Raw genomic sequence first — 13,279 nt, 5'->3', positions numbered from 1 at the left:
ACGGCTTCCGCTCGGCGGATCCCGCCACAGAAGTGGAGCACGCAATCACTCGATCGTTGGGCGTCTACGTGATCGGACCCCGGCCACTCCATAAGCTGAGCTTGACGAACGAAAATTTCTCCAAGCTCGCTTCTTGATTCCTCAAGAATTCCCGGTTGATACGTACCGCACTCGACTTTGTGCTGAAAGAGGAGGCGCTCCAGTACCCAGAATGCAGATAATTCCTGTGGTGCTCGCCCCTGGCAAAACAGCTGCAGATGACAAAGAACTCTTTGAGCAATGGGTCCAGCGGCACCGGCAACTGTCCCGCTGTACAAGTGACAGTTGGGCTACAAAGAGGTAAATGCGCGCGTGGACCACCATCTTGGTCAAGTGGTGCCCAGCACCTTAAAGATCGTCAATCAAAATATCCCAGTCTCTGTCAGAGACATTTGACTCCGGAAGTCCAAGCAGTCGAAAGACTCAGTTCATAAACAGCGTCGCTGTACCGACACCGTCGATAATGTCCAGCACCGCTGCAAGATTGACCCATCTTGTTCAAACGGTCGACGAAGACCACAACACCCGTGTTGCCCGCCGAGTCCTTCGGCAGGCCAAACACAAAGTCCATACTCGTGGACTGCCAACATTCGGAGGGTACCGGCAATCTGGCCAGCGGCGCCGCCGCATTCGGAGATAGTTTTACCCTTTGACTCGTCTTACACGTGCGCACATATGTGCTCGTCCATTTATACGGCTTGAGCCCCCAGTATTGACAACTCGTAGAGCTGTAGGTCTTCTCACGACTGAGCTAACCAGTAAGTGGGGTGTCCTGGGCCTCATAGAGGATATGGTACTTCACATTCTCATCGTGAGGAACCACAATTCGTGGCGTATCCGTCGAGTCGGTGCTATAATACAGCAATTCGTTATTCAACGAATATCGGTGTAACCGTGCGCGCAATCGCGCCGACAATTTCTTGTCCGAGTCTCTAAACTCATTGCTTCCGAGAGCTTGTAGCAACGCTACACACATACCATCACCGGTGTATGCGGCGCGGATAAAATCCGTCACTGGCGACGTCACCGTCGTGACATGATCAAGCTCATAATTTGTTTTGCGCTGTCACGCATCGGCCAAAGCAATCAGCTTACTGATATATACTTCACATCGAAGCTATATTCTGCGAACACCTGGCCATTCACACTGAGAGGTGAGGCGACTGAGTCGCAGTGTGCTGTGACGCATGATCTGTGTAGATTACGAACATCTTGGAGCCGAGCAGGCGAGCCCTGTTCATGACAACTGCATACTTCATCGCAAAAAATTTCCTGTCGTGGACTAGGTCGTTCTTTTCCGCAGCCTTAAACTGGCGAATTTCGAACGCGATCTCCCGATCACACCCCTCGGCGCCTGCTTGTAGCAGTGTGTAGCCGATGTCAAAGCCAGTAGTGTCACAGACGACACTAAAAGGACGATAGGTTTCTGGCAGCGCCAGTATTGGTGCATAAAGGAGGCTGTATGACCCTGTCAAAAGCCTCCCGCTGCTCGGTGTCTCAACACCATTCCCAACCTTCCTCAGGAGATTCGACAATAGCCGTACCATTTCCGCATAATCCTAGCCATACTTGTGCAAAAAGTTGGTGAGGCCATGCCACTTGCGCAAGTCCTTATGCTTCTTTGGAACCGGCCAGTTTACGATGGTCTTGACCTTAGCAGAATTCGATCGAAGACCACGCTTCCCGATCAAGCACCCTATAGAGGGTATTTCTTCAGCGTCGAAGATGCACTTGTCTGCATTAGCATACAGCTTATTCGTGCGCATGCACACGAGCATCGCTCTCAAATGGACGATGTGATTCTGTTCACCCGTCTTCCTGTGCTCCGCACGACTGTGGAGATAGATATCGTCGAAGTATGTCTGAGCATACGCCCGGTGCAGCCTGAACAACTGCGTCATTGGACGATTAAATGTTGCTGGTACATTTGACAGCCCTTGGGGCATCACCAGTCACTCCCAGAGCAATTTGCTTAGATTACTCGCCGGTGTTAAATAGATATATCACTCGCTCGCATGAGCAATTGGTAATACCCATCGACCAAGTTAAGTGCGCTGTACTTTGTACATCCGACCGTATTATTTTGAAGAACATCCTTCGCCGACATGGTGTCAGCTTTGAGCGTATTGTAAGCGTGAGCGATACGCCACTTGCCGTTCGGTATTCGGACACAGAATGTGGGTACCGAATGGGGAATATTTCTCTCACGCACCATTCCTGCGTCGTGCTTCGCACGAAAGAAGGCGCTAATACGTCACACTGCTCCTTGAGATGACGTCTTGAAATTCCTTTACCAAAGGATAGTACGGATCCGAGGGATTCTTCAGGATCGAAGATGCACTTCGTGCCCTCACCACCGTTTTGGCGTCCTCCAGGACAGATTCATCCAAAAGCGACGACGAGTTGATTTTCTCTTTCGTTCTTATAATGACACGGCTAAGCCGCCTGCCTTCAAGGCATCGCCAGATTCTTCGAAGGAGCTCTAGATGAGCATCCACCGCAGATAAAGCCTCGATGGCGACGTCGTCGTCTTCCTCCCCCGTAATACCGTTGACGAGGGTGTATAGCTGTGCGCTCTCGTCCACAGCAGAGCTAGCTCCGAACTCTTCGTCCAGTGGATAACGTGCCACTCCATGCGCCTTGCCCAAGATGCCTCGGATATCGTCCAACCATCGCACTCGTGGTGAGCAGCGACTACATCAAAACTTGAGCAGTGCTAAGTGGAGTACGTGCCACTCCGCGTGCATCACTGAAGACTCGCTCTCGATGTCTCAGACCTCATGCGACTATGCTACGCATGGCATGCAACGACTGCTCCGATACTTGAGCAGCGCTCAATAGGTAATGTGCTACTTCACGTTAAGCCTGCAAGCGCCATGCCATATAAAGGATGGGATCATACCTTGAATTTAAGTTTAAGACTAAGCAGCCAAAGGCAAGAAACTTGACACCGAGGTCCACAGAAACCTTCGGGACCGTGGCATATGTCCACGTCGCGAAGCGAACAATGACAATATCACTCAACCGCGCCTTCCGCGCCTCAGCATACAGTTAACTTTTTTGTTGTTGTGGAGCTTCGAGCGTGCTTGCCCGAAGCCCCGAAATCGATCAGGATCTTTCATGACCTCTCAAAACCCTTCACGGTTGTTTTTACGACCAGCAAGCTCGACTTGCATGCACGTTTCGTGTTCAAGAGCCCGGAGCTCTTTGGTGTTCGGTCCTGCTGACCATTATCTCCTTGAGGCTCAACAGAACTAAGTTCATCCCTAGTAGGCCGCCACGTGTCTACTGTATGTTGTCGTTTCCCGCGACTAACCAAAAGACTGGTAAGAAGCGAAACGTCGGTTCGATGAACATTGACGCGCCTTGCGCATGGGACAACCAATCCGAAGGTGACAGGTAGCTTCACAGACATAACATCGTCGAGTGTTCGAACGCTGCTCAGCAGCTCGGAACTCTGCCTCCTCGTCCTCAGCATAGCAAAGATCCGTCAGCTCAGGTCCGCTCGACGAGCTGCTAGAGTGTGTATTCCAACCAAGTCACGCTGTCATTTAATGCCACTGTCACTGCTTATTCAAGAGAAGACAAGTGCACACGGAAAACTTTCGGTTTGGCCACACCAGTTCGGAGGCTTTCCATAATGATGGTCACTGTGACCCCTTAGGGAAGAGGATCGACTGCCATCCCGTCAATGAGAGCGACGATTTCTCGAAGTATGATGCCGCTTCATCGAAGTGTTCAGTAGCAAGTTTGCACCGCTTTTTCACAAAACTGTTGTGTTATACAGAATGTTATTATTTACTTGGAAATTTTTACTGGCGACGAGACCGATGTGTCTCTGTCTTTTGAAGCGGGTGGCGAAAGCCAGTCTCGTGGGTATAAAAGAAAAAGGATTATCGATGCGAGTATTTGTCTTAACGAGCTAGCATCAGGTCGTGCAGGATGCAGAAGAAATCCCGGCGCAGTGAGTGCTCGATGAACTTTAACTATATTTGCGGCTTTGTCGTGTGCTACATTAATTGTGACCCCATCGAGGCATTCTTTATGGCGAAAGAGGGTTTAGCGGAATGTTCACCATACTCTTATTTACGTACACATCACACTATTGCCTCTCAAGCATTTAACAACGCACAGAAGAACCAAGTGCCATGATCAAGTATCATGATTAGTTCTCGGTCATGCTGAGTATGATGGTACTCTTTAAGGTAGAGTCCGCGTAACATATCGGCTGCTAGACCATTTCATTGTAAAATATATACTGTGTTCATTTAAGCCAGACGAAGTTTTAAATTTGAAATCTTAAAGCTTTTGGTACGAGAGATAACGCACCTGTGTGGCACGTGATAACCCATCTTCTGCCGTCAATTACCGCGATATCGATGATTCAAGACTTTCTTAGCACAATATGCGCGGCAGCTTATTGCACTTGGTCTGATATGATGCGCTTCGATATGTTCAATTAAATCAGTATTTACGCTAACGTGATTTACATCGCTTCAACATGCCTTAAGCAATATCCGCTTGGCTGTCTATGTTTTACAACATAGGCTTCTGGACCTTCAAACCAAGCTTGTTTGAAAAGCTACTACTGTCCTAAATGCTCACTTCCCACATTGGATTCTGCCACGAGCTTCGCCTCCATTATTCTAAGCACCACGCCGGTTTGCATCTTGCAAAATTACATTACCGTTGTCCATCACATGGTGATTATTTCACATATCGCAATTTTTCGGTCGGCATTGTTGACCATTGAATTCGGCATCACCCCAGGCATTTTAACTGTATGATTTCGATGTAACCTGATTTTCTTACTACGACAATCTTTGAATACGTTTGACCCCTTGTGAACTTGTATAGTTGATCAAACTTGGTTTGCACGTCTTCTTTGTGGCTTCTTGTAGTTATTCAAAGGAGTGCATTAAGAAATCTATTGTAAGTCGCCTATCAATGATAAAGATGTTTTCATCAAGACTTATCTATTCGTCGCCGTAACGGGCAGCGAAATGTCATATAATTTTTTATTGTTGCATCTGAGGTATCGCATATCTTTTTTCGAGCTCAAGCCATGCTCTGCGTCGATTGTGACCTCATAGCTTGCACGTAGCTTATATTACACCATTCAATATATAACCCGAAGGATGTGCTTACTTCTCCCAAATTTTTGTTGCCAGGCTTGCCAAGTTCAAATTTTTCAACGGATTCCACAGTCAATGCAGACATAAGTAGATCGTCCGCGAAAATGAAGTCACATTCGGTTTTCTTGTCCTATGTGTAAAAAGCTGTCTTAAATTTTCATTCCTGTTTGAAATATAGTATAACTTTTTTTCATCACAACAAAATTCAATTCGAAATTTCATAAACTTCATTTTCAGGTCATGAAGAGCTCTAGCCGTAAGTCCAGACACAGTCATAAGGACCGCTCGTCTCGGCACAAAAGTCACAAATCGCATGACTTGAAGTTACCAAGGGGAGCACAAAAGATTACAGAAGACGACTATTTCCTGCGCCAACGAGAATTTCGGGTATGGCTGGCTCAAAAGAAGTGCGTATCTACGTTGGAATAACAATAATAAAAGCTTACAACTTGTTTGTTCATATCTTGGTGATCAAGGAACAAATATGTAGAAGATTTGTCGACTTATGAAGCTATGGATCTTTTTGTGAATGAGTTTGCGAGAAAGTGGAATCGTGGGAAGCTGTCGAAATTATTTTACGAAGGATTACCCGATGGTGTAGTGGAACAAACGAAGCGAACACGCCACCAATGGAATTTTGTGTCAAACCTTGGAGATAAGGAGAGATTTGAGCTCGCAACAGCAAAGGACTCTGTGGATGTGGCTACAAAACAGAAGCAATTGCTACTTGTTAAAGATGAAAAGAAAGAATTTAAACAAGAGGAAGAGAGACATGGAAAAAGTCGACGAGATCAAGCACACGAAATTAACGATTGGGAAAAGAAACGAAATTGGCACAAAATGAATCGCAAAAAGGATCGAGAGCACCGCGATGTTGAACTAGATGAATTTGCGGTCAAAGCAACTGGAAGAGAAGCACAAATTGAAAAGAGGCGCCAAATTGCAGACAAGCTCCATGGTGCTGCAAGAGATCGTGAAGCTGCTCGGGACGGTTTAGACGTAAATGAAGATTTTTTAATGGGTGGGCAAACTAGCAGTAATGAGGAGCTTAAACGTCTCTTGGATCGCCGCAATTTGGTGCGTAGACGGAAGCTAGAGCAACAACAAACGAAAATTTCGGATCTGCAGGTAAGAAGGTGAAGAGGTGATGAATATGCGATTTGTTATTTAACATATATCGTCCGGTAGGCAAAAGAGTCGGCACGCATGGAAAAGTTTCTAAACGACATGGGCCTGGCAAATGTCAACGCAAAGGATGGCAAACCCATGACGATTGCTCCTCGTCGATAGATATGACAGACCTTGAGTCGTCTCACGAAGGTCAAATTTGATGTCTTTGAATTACTACTGTTTGAATAGATAGTGATACAAGGATGACGATGATACGTATAAGAAAATATCGCATTGTTTATTAAACACAATTTTTAGCAATGAACACATGATTACAATTGCAGTAATCTTCCCAAAGCGATGACTTACAATGACAAAGGTGGCACTTTTCGTAAGAGTGAATCCAATACATTATTAGCATGTGCAGTGTCCAAAGTCTGCACAAACGTTGTGAACGGCATCAAAGTCGATTCATCCTGACGCTCTACCACATACAAAAAATGTCGAGGTTTCTTCTTCCATTCAGTCAGTACAATGCCCGCGTGGGTGACAAGATCGTTCAAGCTAAAGCTTCTGTCGCAACATTCACACAAAATTGTTTGAGCCTTGATCGCTTGTCGACTAAAGCTTAACCACCCAGCTTTCCGTGGGAACGAGTCACCCGGTTCCGAAGTTTTCGACCGTACCACAAGGTCCACGAGACTGCCATTTGCCATACTCATAACATACTTTGGTGACAGACAGACGACACGTGCCGCAAACTCAAAAGCGGCGACAGCTGATAAAGCTTTATGTTTTAAACACTTAAAAAGAGCAAGTGCTTGGAGACGAGTGACAGCTGTTTCAGCCTCTAACTTTGCGTCCAAAAGAACAGTTATTGCTTGTTGTCCTGAGCTTTCCTTAATGTTCATTGCATCTTTCATTCCCACATATTTTTTTAGAGCTCGTAGAAATTGCTTTAATGGCGTATGTTTTGCATCATCGCGATGTTCGACAAATAGAAATGCTTCTTCGTCCTTGTTTGTATCTTGAGCTAACGAGGTGTCCGTGTGGTGTACAAACTCCGAAAATTCAAACCTTCTGTCACAGCAATTACATTGAATACTTGCCGGTTGTTTTACATACCAAATGCACTTGCCAGTCTTTATAAACCCAGCCGCCTGAAGACTAGCCATTCGTGAACACATGATAGGAAAGCTCCAACTGGCAGTCTTTTCATCGTAATGAAGTCGAACTGAGCTCACAAGCTCGTTTTCTGGAATTGTAAGCCCATCCATAGCTTTACTTTGCAGCACCTCACTCTCGGATTGTAATTTTTCCGTCTTTTGTTGCTGACTTAGAGCCATATTTGCAGATTCGCCAAGTCCGTCACCATTCTCAAGCACATCAGTACCAACTTTCACTCCATGTCGTTTTCTTGTTGATGCTTTAATTACCACATCCTTACTCTCAACCTTCACAGCACCATCAATTACCTTTAAAGTATCAGTTGTAGTGCAATTGTCGTGTGTCCGTCGGTTTCGAGCCTTTGAATTTGATGTACTCGACGTCAAAACTAGCGCTGGTTTGTCATCTGTCCTAGCAGCAGCATTCTTTTGATGCTCTTTTTTCTCTTTCTTCCGTCGTTTCTCCAGCTCCAAGTCATTCATCATTTGCACTAATTTGCGCTGACGAAACAATCGTGTCTTTTCCGGTTGCAAACACGTCGGACAGTCACAATCCCACATGTATCCACCACTTTCATAAAAATCCAGAAATGCCGCTTTACACGAAGCACATCGAAACAATTGACCTCGATGATCGGGCGCTTGAAGTTGTAAGCTTGTAATTTGATCTAATAGAGGCGTAGAATTATCCACATAAGGCTTGAAAGCCTGGACAAAGCAGCCAGCATGGTACACGCGACGACAGGCGAGGCAATGCATTAAAACACAGATATTGGCGCTTGATTTGCAAAACTCACATTGACGTGTAGATTCTTCATCTTGGTGCTTCATAGCAACCGCTCGTTTTCCTTTTAATTTCTTCTTGTCTTGATTTATCGACTTTGTGGTTGTAAATGGTAGCGGTGGAAGATCTGTGATAAGAGGCGATGCTTCAATCGCAGCAGTTTCCTCAACTATAGTCTGACGACGTTTCTTGCCTCTTCGACTTGTCCGTGGTCTCTTTTGTGATACTCGATTACGTATTATGACTTTAGTACGTTTTGATACGGGCGTTGTGCCCTCTATTCCTCTTTTTTTCGTGTATGACTCCTCCGATGCCGCATATAACAACATCTCCATCGTACGGTTTCCTTGTATCTTAACATTCTCATTAACAGGTTGACGACGCATTGGTTTAGATATACAAACGTTAGGTGGGGGATCCTCCTCAAGAGCTTGTGCAGCAATGACAGCAGTAGCAGCTACAGCTGCGGCTCGGTGGCTTGTGCGTGATTTGGGAACATTGACGAGTGTATCTGTCGTAATGGGATCTACAGATGTCTGTTGCAGATGTGCATGTTTTTTTCTTTGGTCTGGAGGGGGATTCAAGGTTTGTAAACATGGTACATTGAGCGGTGAAGATGCTGGAGCCTCCGACGCGACGTGGGAGAGCGTCATTCGAGATTGATGGTTTTAATTGGATGAAAAGAAGAGAGACATATAGTGGTAGATGATGTACAAAACATTCATAATCATGTAGCCATAATTAGAAGAGATGACATTAAATTATGTCGGTACACGCTCCAACAAGGCCGACTGGAAATGATGAGCGCAATAACATGCCTATTGTAATGGTAAATACTAGTATCAGTACTTCGAGAGCATCTGCAAGTGTTAAAGCTACGAGACCAGAAAGTAGGTCAGAAACTTTGAATTCTGATTCTATCGTCAATAACAACAGAAAGCTTAAGGGCTTCAGTCGAGCAGCACACTCGATTTTGGCTATGAATGGATTACAAAGCGGATTAAGAGATTCAAATACTGCAGTAAAGAACACTTTAGACGTAGGACAGAGATCCAATGAAAGCATCACAAAAAGTGCTCCGAAACCTCGCGTATCGCTTGCACATATGCTCAAAAGTAGAGTCTTAAAAAAATTCGTTTCAACACAACAACTTTCCGAGACTCCAGCTATTCTAAAGAAACAATCTAGTGTGCTGGCCGATTGGGTTACATTGACGACACTACGGAAGCAGCAAGAAGAAGACAGTATTGAAGACGAGGATTTTGGTCAAGATGTCCAATTAGACTCCGATATAAGGATCGATACGACAGCGAAATCACCGTTATATGGACGTGAACTCATTCTGGAAGAGGCTTGTCGTCGTGCTCTTGCTCTTGACAGCGAACAGCGCACAGAAGAAGATATTCAAGATCTTGGAAGGTGGTTCCAGGCCACAAAGCTTCAAATCGTGACTGATTTTGAGCATCTAAAACCATCTGAGCTTGAACTGCTCTGTCGACGAATGACATGCGTCACATATTCTCCTGCCGAAACTATTTTTTGTCAAGGTGACGAAGGAGACGCACTCTTTATTGTTTTTACTGGCATTGTGGAAGTTCGTGTGAGCCAGCGCTTCCTTGGTGAAGTAGTTGAAGTAACTGTGTGCGAGCTAGGAAAAGGAGAATTTTTTGGTGAACGCTCGCTTTTAAATAACGATGTTCGCGCAGCTACTGTCTTGTCCAAGACTGCGACAGAGCTCGTTCGAATTACACGAAATGACTATAATCTGATGCTCAAGAACGACCAGCTCGAGTTTCTATCAAGAATGCAACTCGCCAAAGGTATTGGAGTTCAGCGTCCAGCGCAACGGACGCAACGAGAATACATCAAAGTACTTGCCAAGCCAAAAGGCGCACGAACTAAGAGTGAAATTGACATGCTCAGTGAGTATCTTCAAACTCTAAAGTTCTTTCGGACATTGTCCAAATCGTTCATTCGCGAACTTTGTGAAGTCGTTGAATTTCTTGGTTTACCCGCTGGTACCTGTGTGTTTCGTGAGGGCGAAGTTGGAGACCTCTTTTACATTATTTTCAGCGGTTCTGTTGATGTGAATGTTAACTCGAAAGATTTTAAAGGAAATTTACAAATGACAAAGCTTATCAATCTAACTGAAGGGTCTCACTTTGGAGAGCTGGCACTTATGAAAGGCAAAGGTGTGCGCAGTGCTACTGTGATAACTCGTGAAAAATGTCAGCTTTTGGTCATATGTGAGCGCGATTATAATACAACGTTACGTCGGATGCAGAAAAAAGATATGGTGAGACGTATTGGCGTTTTGAATCAAATTTCTATGTTCCAGATGCCAGAATGGACAGATGAGCTACTTAAAGAATTATCATACGTACTAGTAGAGCAGAAGCTGACGACAGGAAGTGTGCTTTACCGTCAGGGGGATCGAGCCTCACATGTCTACTTTGTTGTTCGTGGAGAGGTCATCGTGACGAAAGAAATCTTTGATATATGCACACAAGTAAAGCACGAGGTTTTTGTTGAGCGGATTGGTCGCTTTCGAGTTGTCGGTGATGACGCGTACGTAGCTAGAGGTGATGTGATGGTCTTCTACGTTACTTATGATTTTGTTGTTATAGAGCTGCAGGATTGACCTTTAATGAGGTTATATCCCGAGAGGTGACTGTCACTGCCAGTACTCCCGTCGAGCTTTTGTTCCTTTCAAAGCATGATGTTTTTCACCGCTTGTCTTTGTCAGCTCGAGAAAGATTACGAGCTGCAGCGCACTCTCACGCAGAGACGATTGTGTACTTGGATCGTTTACATAAAACACAAAAATGGGAGACGTATAAACATAAAGTCCTTCACAATCATATCAATCATGAACGAATTGAAAAAATTTTGCCGTCTGCAACAGCACATACACGAAGTCCATGCTCTGAAAAAGTATCAAACTTGTTACATCTTGGTCAGTCTAACTTGGTTCAAACAAGCTTTGAAAAAGCTAAACCCGCTTTTCAGCAGAAAAGGGTTGAATCAACAATTTCCAGTAACATGAAGATGCTGCCAGTACAAAGGCAAGCACTTATCCCTGCAAACGATTTATTATTATTGAATCCAGAATTGAAGAACCCTTTTCGTTCTTACCAAACACTCAATCACTATGTCAAATCATTCAATGCAGACGTGCCTCCCAGTTCTGCACGACAACACCATCTGCACAGTGCTTTAGTAGCTGAAGAGCACTGGCGAAATCAGATTTTAAAAGAAGGCAATCCGATCGCGTCATTTGACATCAATGTTGTCGACAAATGCCCTAAATCAATTGAATTTGAAAGCGTGAAGGATACGACTAAATTGCTAGACAGACGAGAGCATTCAATAATGCCTCATTTGCCTCAACCTCCTTCGGTGGTGCGACCATCCTGCAAAAGCCTGACTCTTACTTCTCAAGCATTGAATCATCTCGTGCAAGAAAACTTTATATTTTCTCGTCCGACAAAGCGGACGACACAAGATGGTAACACGCAGACAGTAAAACCACAACAATCAATGGTCACCGAGGTGAGTAAAGAAGTTTTGAAGTCGGAAGGTGAAACAGAGCCAAGCAAGAGTTTTGATGATAAGATCTACGTGGTCTTTGCCATTCGAGACGAAGATAAAGAAACGGGCATCAAGTTTCCCTCTTTTCAAATTCTTCCGGTTCTATGGACTATGAGCTCGTTAGACGAGGTTGCTAAGCAAATACGAGAGAATTTCCAGCTGCCCAATTGCAAGTACTTCGTATTACCAATCAATACGTTTTCGTTGATGCCAAAAGCAAGCCGATCTAAGCTGGATGAAGAAAATTTCTATCTACGACTCAGTGGAACTGGAACTCATAATAATCGAAGCAAAAAACCGCTAGCAAATCTGACGAATGAAAAATCGCTGCAATCTTCATCTTCGGAGTCAGCTGTGCAATTTGCTTCGTTTCAAGAGCTAGTCATTTTGCCCCTCACATGTGTCCATGATCACGAAGCTGAAGTCGTCATACCCGGAAGTACTTATAAACTTGAAAGCCCTGTACCAAGTGTGAATCATTCGGCCAACTATTCGTCTTGTCGTCAGACTTCTCACTCAGCTCGGAATGCTTTCGCAGTTGCGAGTGTTGTGCTTTGGCAAGCCGAAGTTGTAAACTCCCAGCACGTTGAGCCAATTGTAGCTGTTCACGCTTTGTTTGCCTCCGAACTCGATGCTGCGACTTTTGCACATACTTTTAGTCCATTGAAGTATCTTAAAATCTCCATGCTCTGTGTCTTTCCTCTTGGAAAATGGATTCAACTTGAACATGCTCAAAAGTATTGCGTTCGGGTGGAATCGTGCAAACAAGAGAAACGAAGTGTGAAAGCATCTGAACCTTTTTCCAGTCCAAATTCACGACCTTTAACAAGATCTCCATTTCAGCCGCAAAAGCCAATCTGGCAACAAGAACGTGAAGAAGCTCAAAGTCTGCACAATATCATTTGCACACAAATACTCGAACGTAAGAGAGAGCAGAATGGTGGCTTAAGGTCGCAGCCACTGAATTCATTAGACGACAAATTAGACGCACTTCACATATATCTTCAGACCACGGCGGCAACTCCAACAAGAAATAAACACGGAGGCTCACTTTTGCTCAAATTACGTCAAGCCAAGCGTTTTGACACCATGGTGCGCTCAAGCATCGCGCGAGCTTCAGTTAGCAATGACACAGCTTTGTTATCACCACTCCCAAGTGTTATTTCTGAGTAAACAGTCAATCTTTGAAGTACAAATAATGTTTAGATACATGTCACTACTGTTGCCGTATTAAAAGGAGTTTACAAGGGTCTTACCATGAGTTTTTTGGCTTTACTTCTTCACTTATTCAGTCAAAATTCGTCTTCTCTTTATCGTCGTGGTGGATATGCAAGCAACATTGTACAGTTGTAAGACATGATACCTGCTCTGTATTGGCAATTGCACCCTTGTCAGCTTTAATTACTAAACGCTGCGAGAATTCATTTTGAAGTGATACATTATTCCCATGGATA

At 44.6% G+C, this 13,279-nt stretch overlaps 3 protein-coding genes across 3 annotated transcripts; 2 read left to right on the top strand and 1 right to left on the bottom strand.

Moving 5' to 3' along the window:
* Window positions 1-5,414: 5,414 nt before the first annotated feature.
* On the top strand, window positions 5,415-6,464 carry PHALS_05648 (uncharacterized protein; the record flags this gene model as incomplete). The annotated part of the gene is made up of 3 exons (XM_024719228.1): window positions 5,415-5,581; window positions 5,651-6,302; window positions 6,363-6,464. The coding sequence occupies 3 exons, from the start codon at window positions 5,415-5,417 to the stop codon at window positions 6,462-6,464; spliced, it is 921 nt and encodes a 306-aa protein (XP_024584547.1).
* Window positions 6,465-6,649: 185 nt separating this feature from the next.
* PHALS_05647 (Zinc finger, RING/FYVE/PHD-type) lies at window positions 6,650-8,887 on the bottom strand (the record flags this gene model as incomplete). The annotated part of the gene is made up of 1 exon (XM_024719227.1): window positions 6,650-8,887. One exon carries the CDS (start codon window positions 8,885-8,887, stop codon window positions 6,650-6,652), a length of 2,238 nt encoding a protein of 745 aa, XP_024584546.1.
* A 110-nt stretch (window positions 8,888-8,997) lies between these two features.
* On the top strand, window positions 8,998-12,998 carry PHALS_05646 (cAMP-regulated guanine nucleotide exchange factor; the record flags this gene model as incomplete). The annotated part of the gene is made up of 2 exons (XM_024719226.1): window positions 8,998-10,802; window positions 10,862-12,998. The coding sequence occupies 2 exons, from the start codon at window positions 8,998-9,000 to the stop codon at window positions 12,996-12,998; spliced, it is 3,942 nt and encodes a 1,313-aa protein (XP_024584545.1).
* Window positions 12,999-13,279: the final 281 nt, after the last annotated feature.

The sequence above is a fragment of the Plasmopara halstedii genome, assembly GCF_900000015.1.
Source record: "Plasmopara halstedii genome assembly, contig: Scaffold_2904, whole genome shotgun sequence".
Lineage (NCBI taxonomy): Eukaryota > Oomycota > Peronosporomycetes > Peronosporales > Peronosporaceae > Plasmopara > Plasmopara halstedii.
This window is presented reverse-complemented; position numbering and strand designations above follow the sequence as displayed.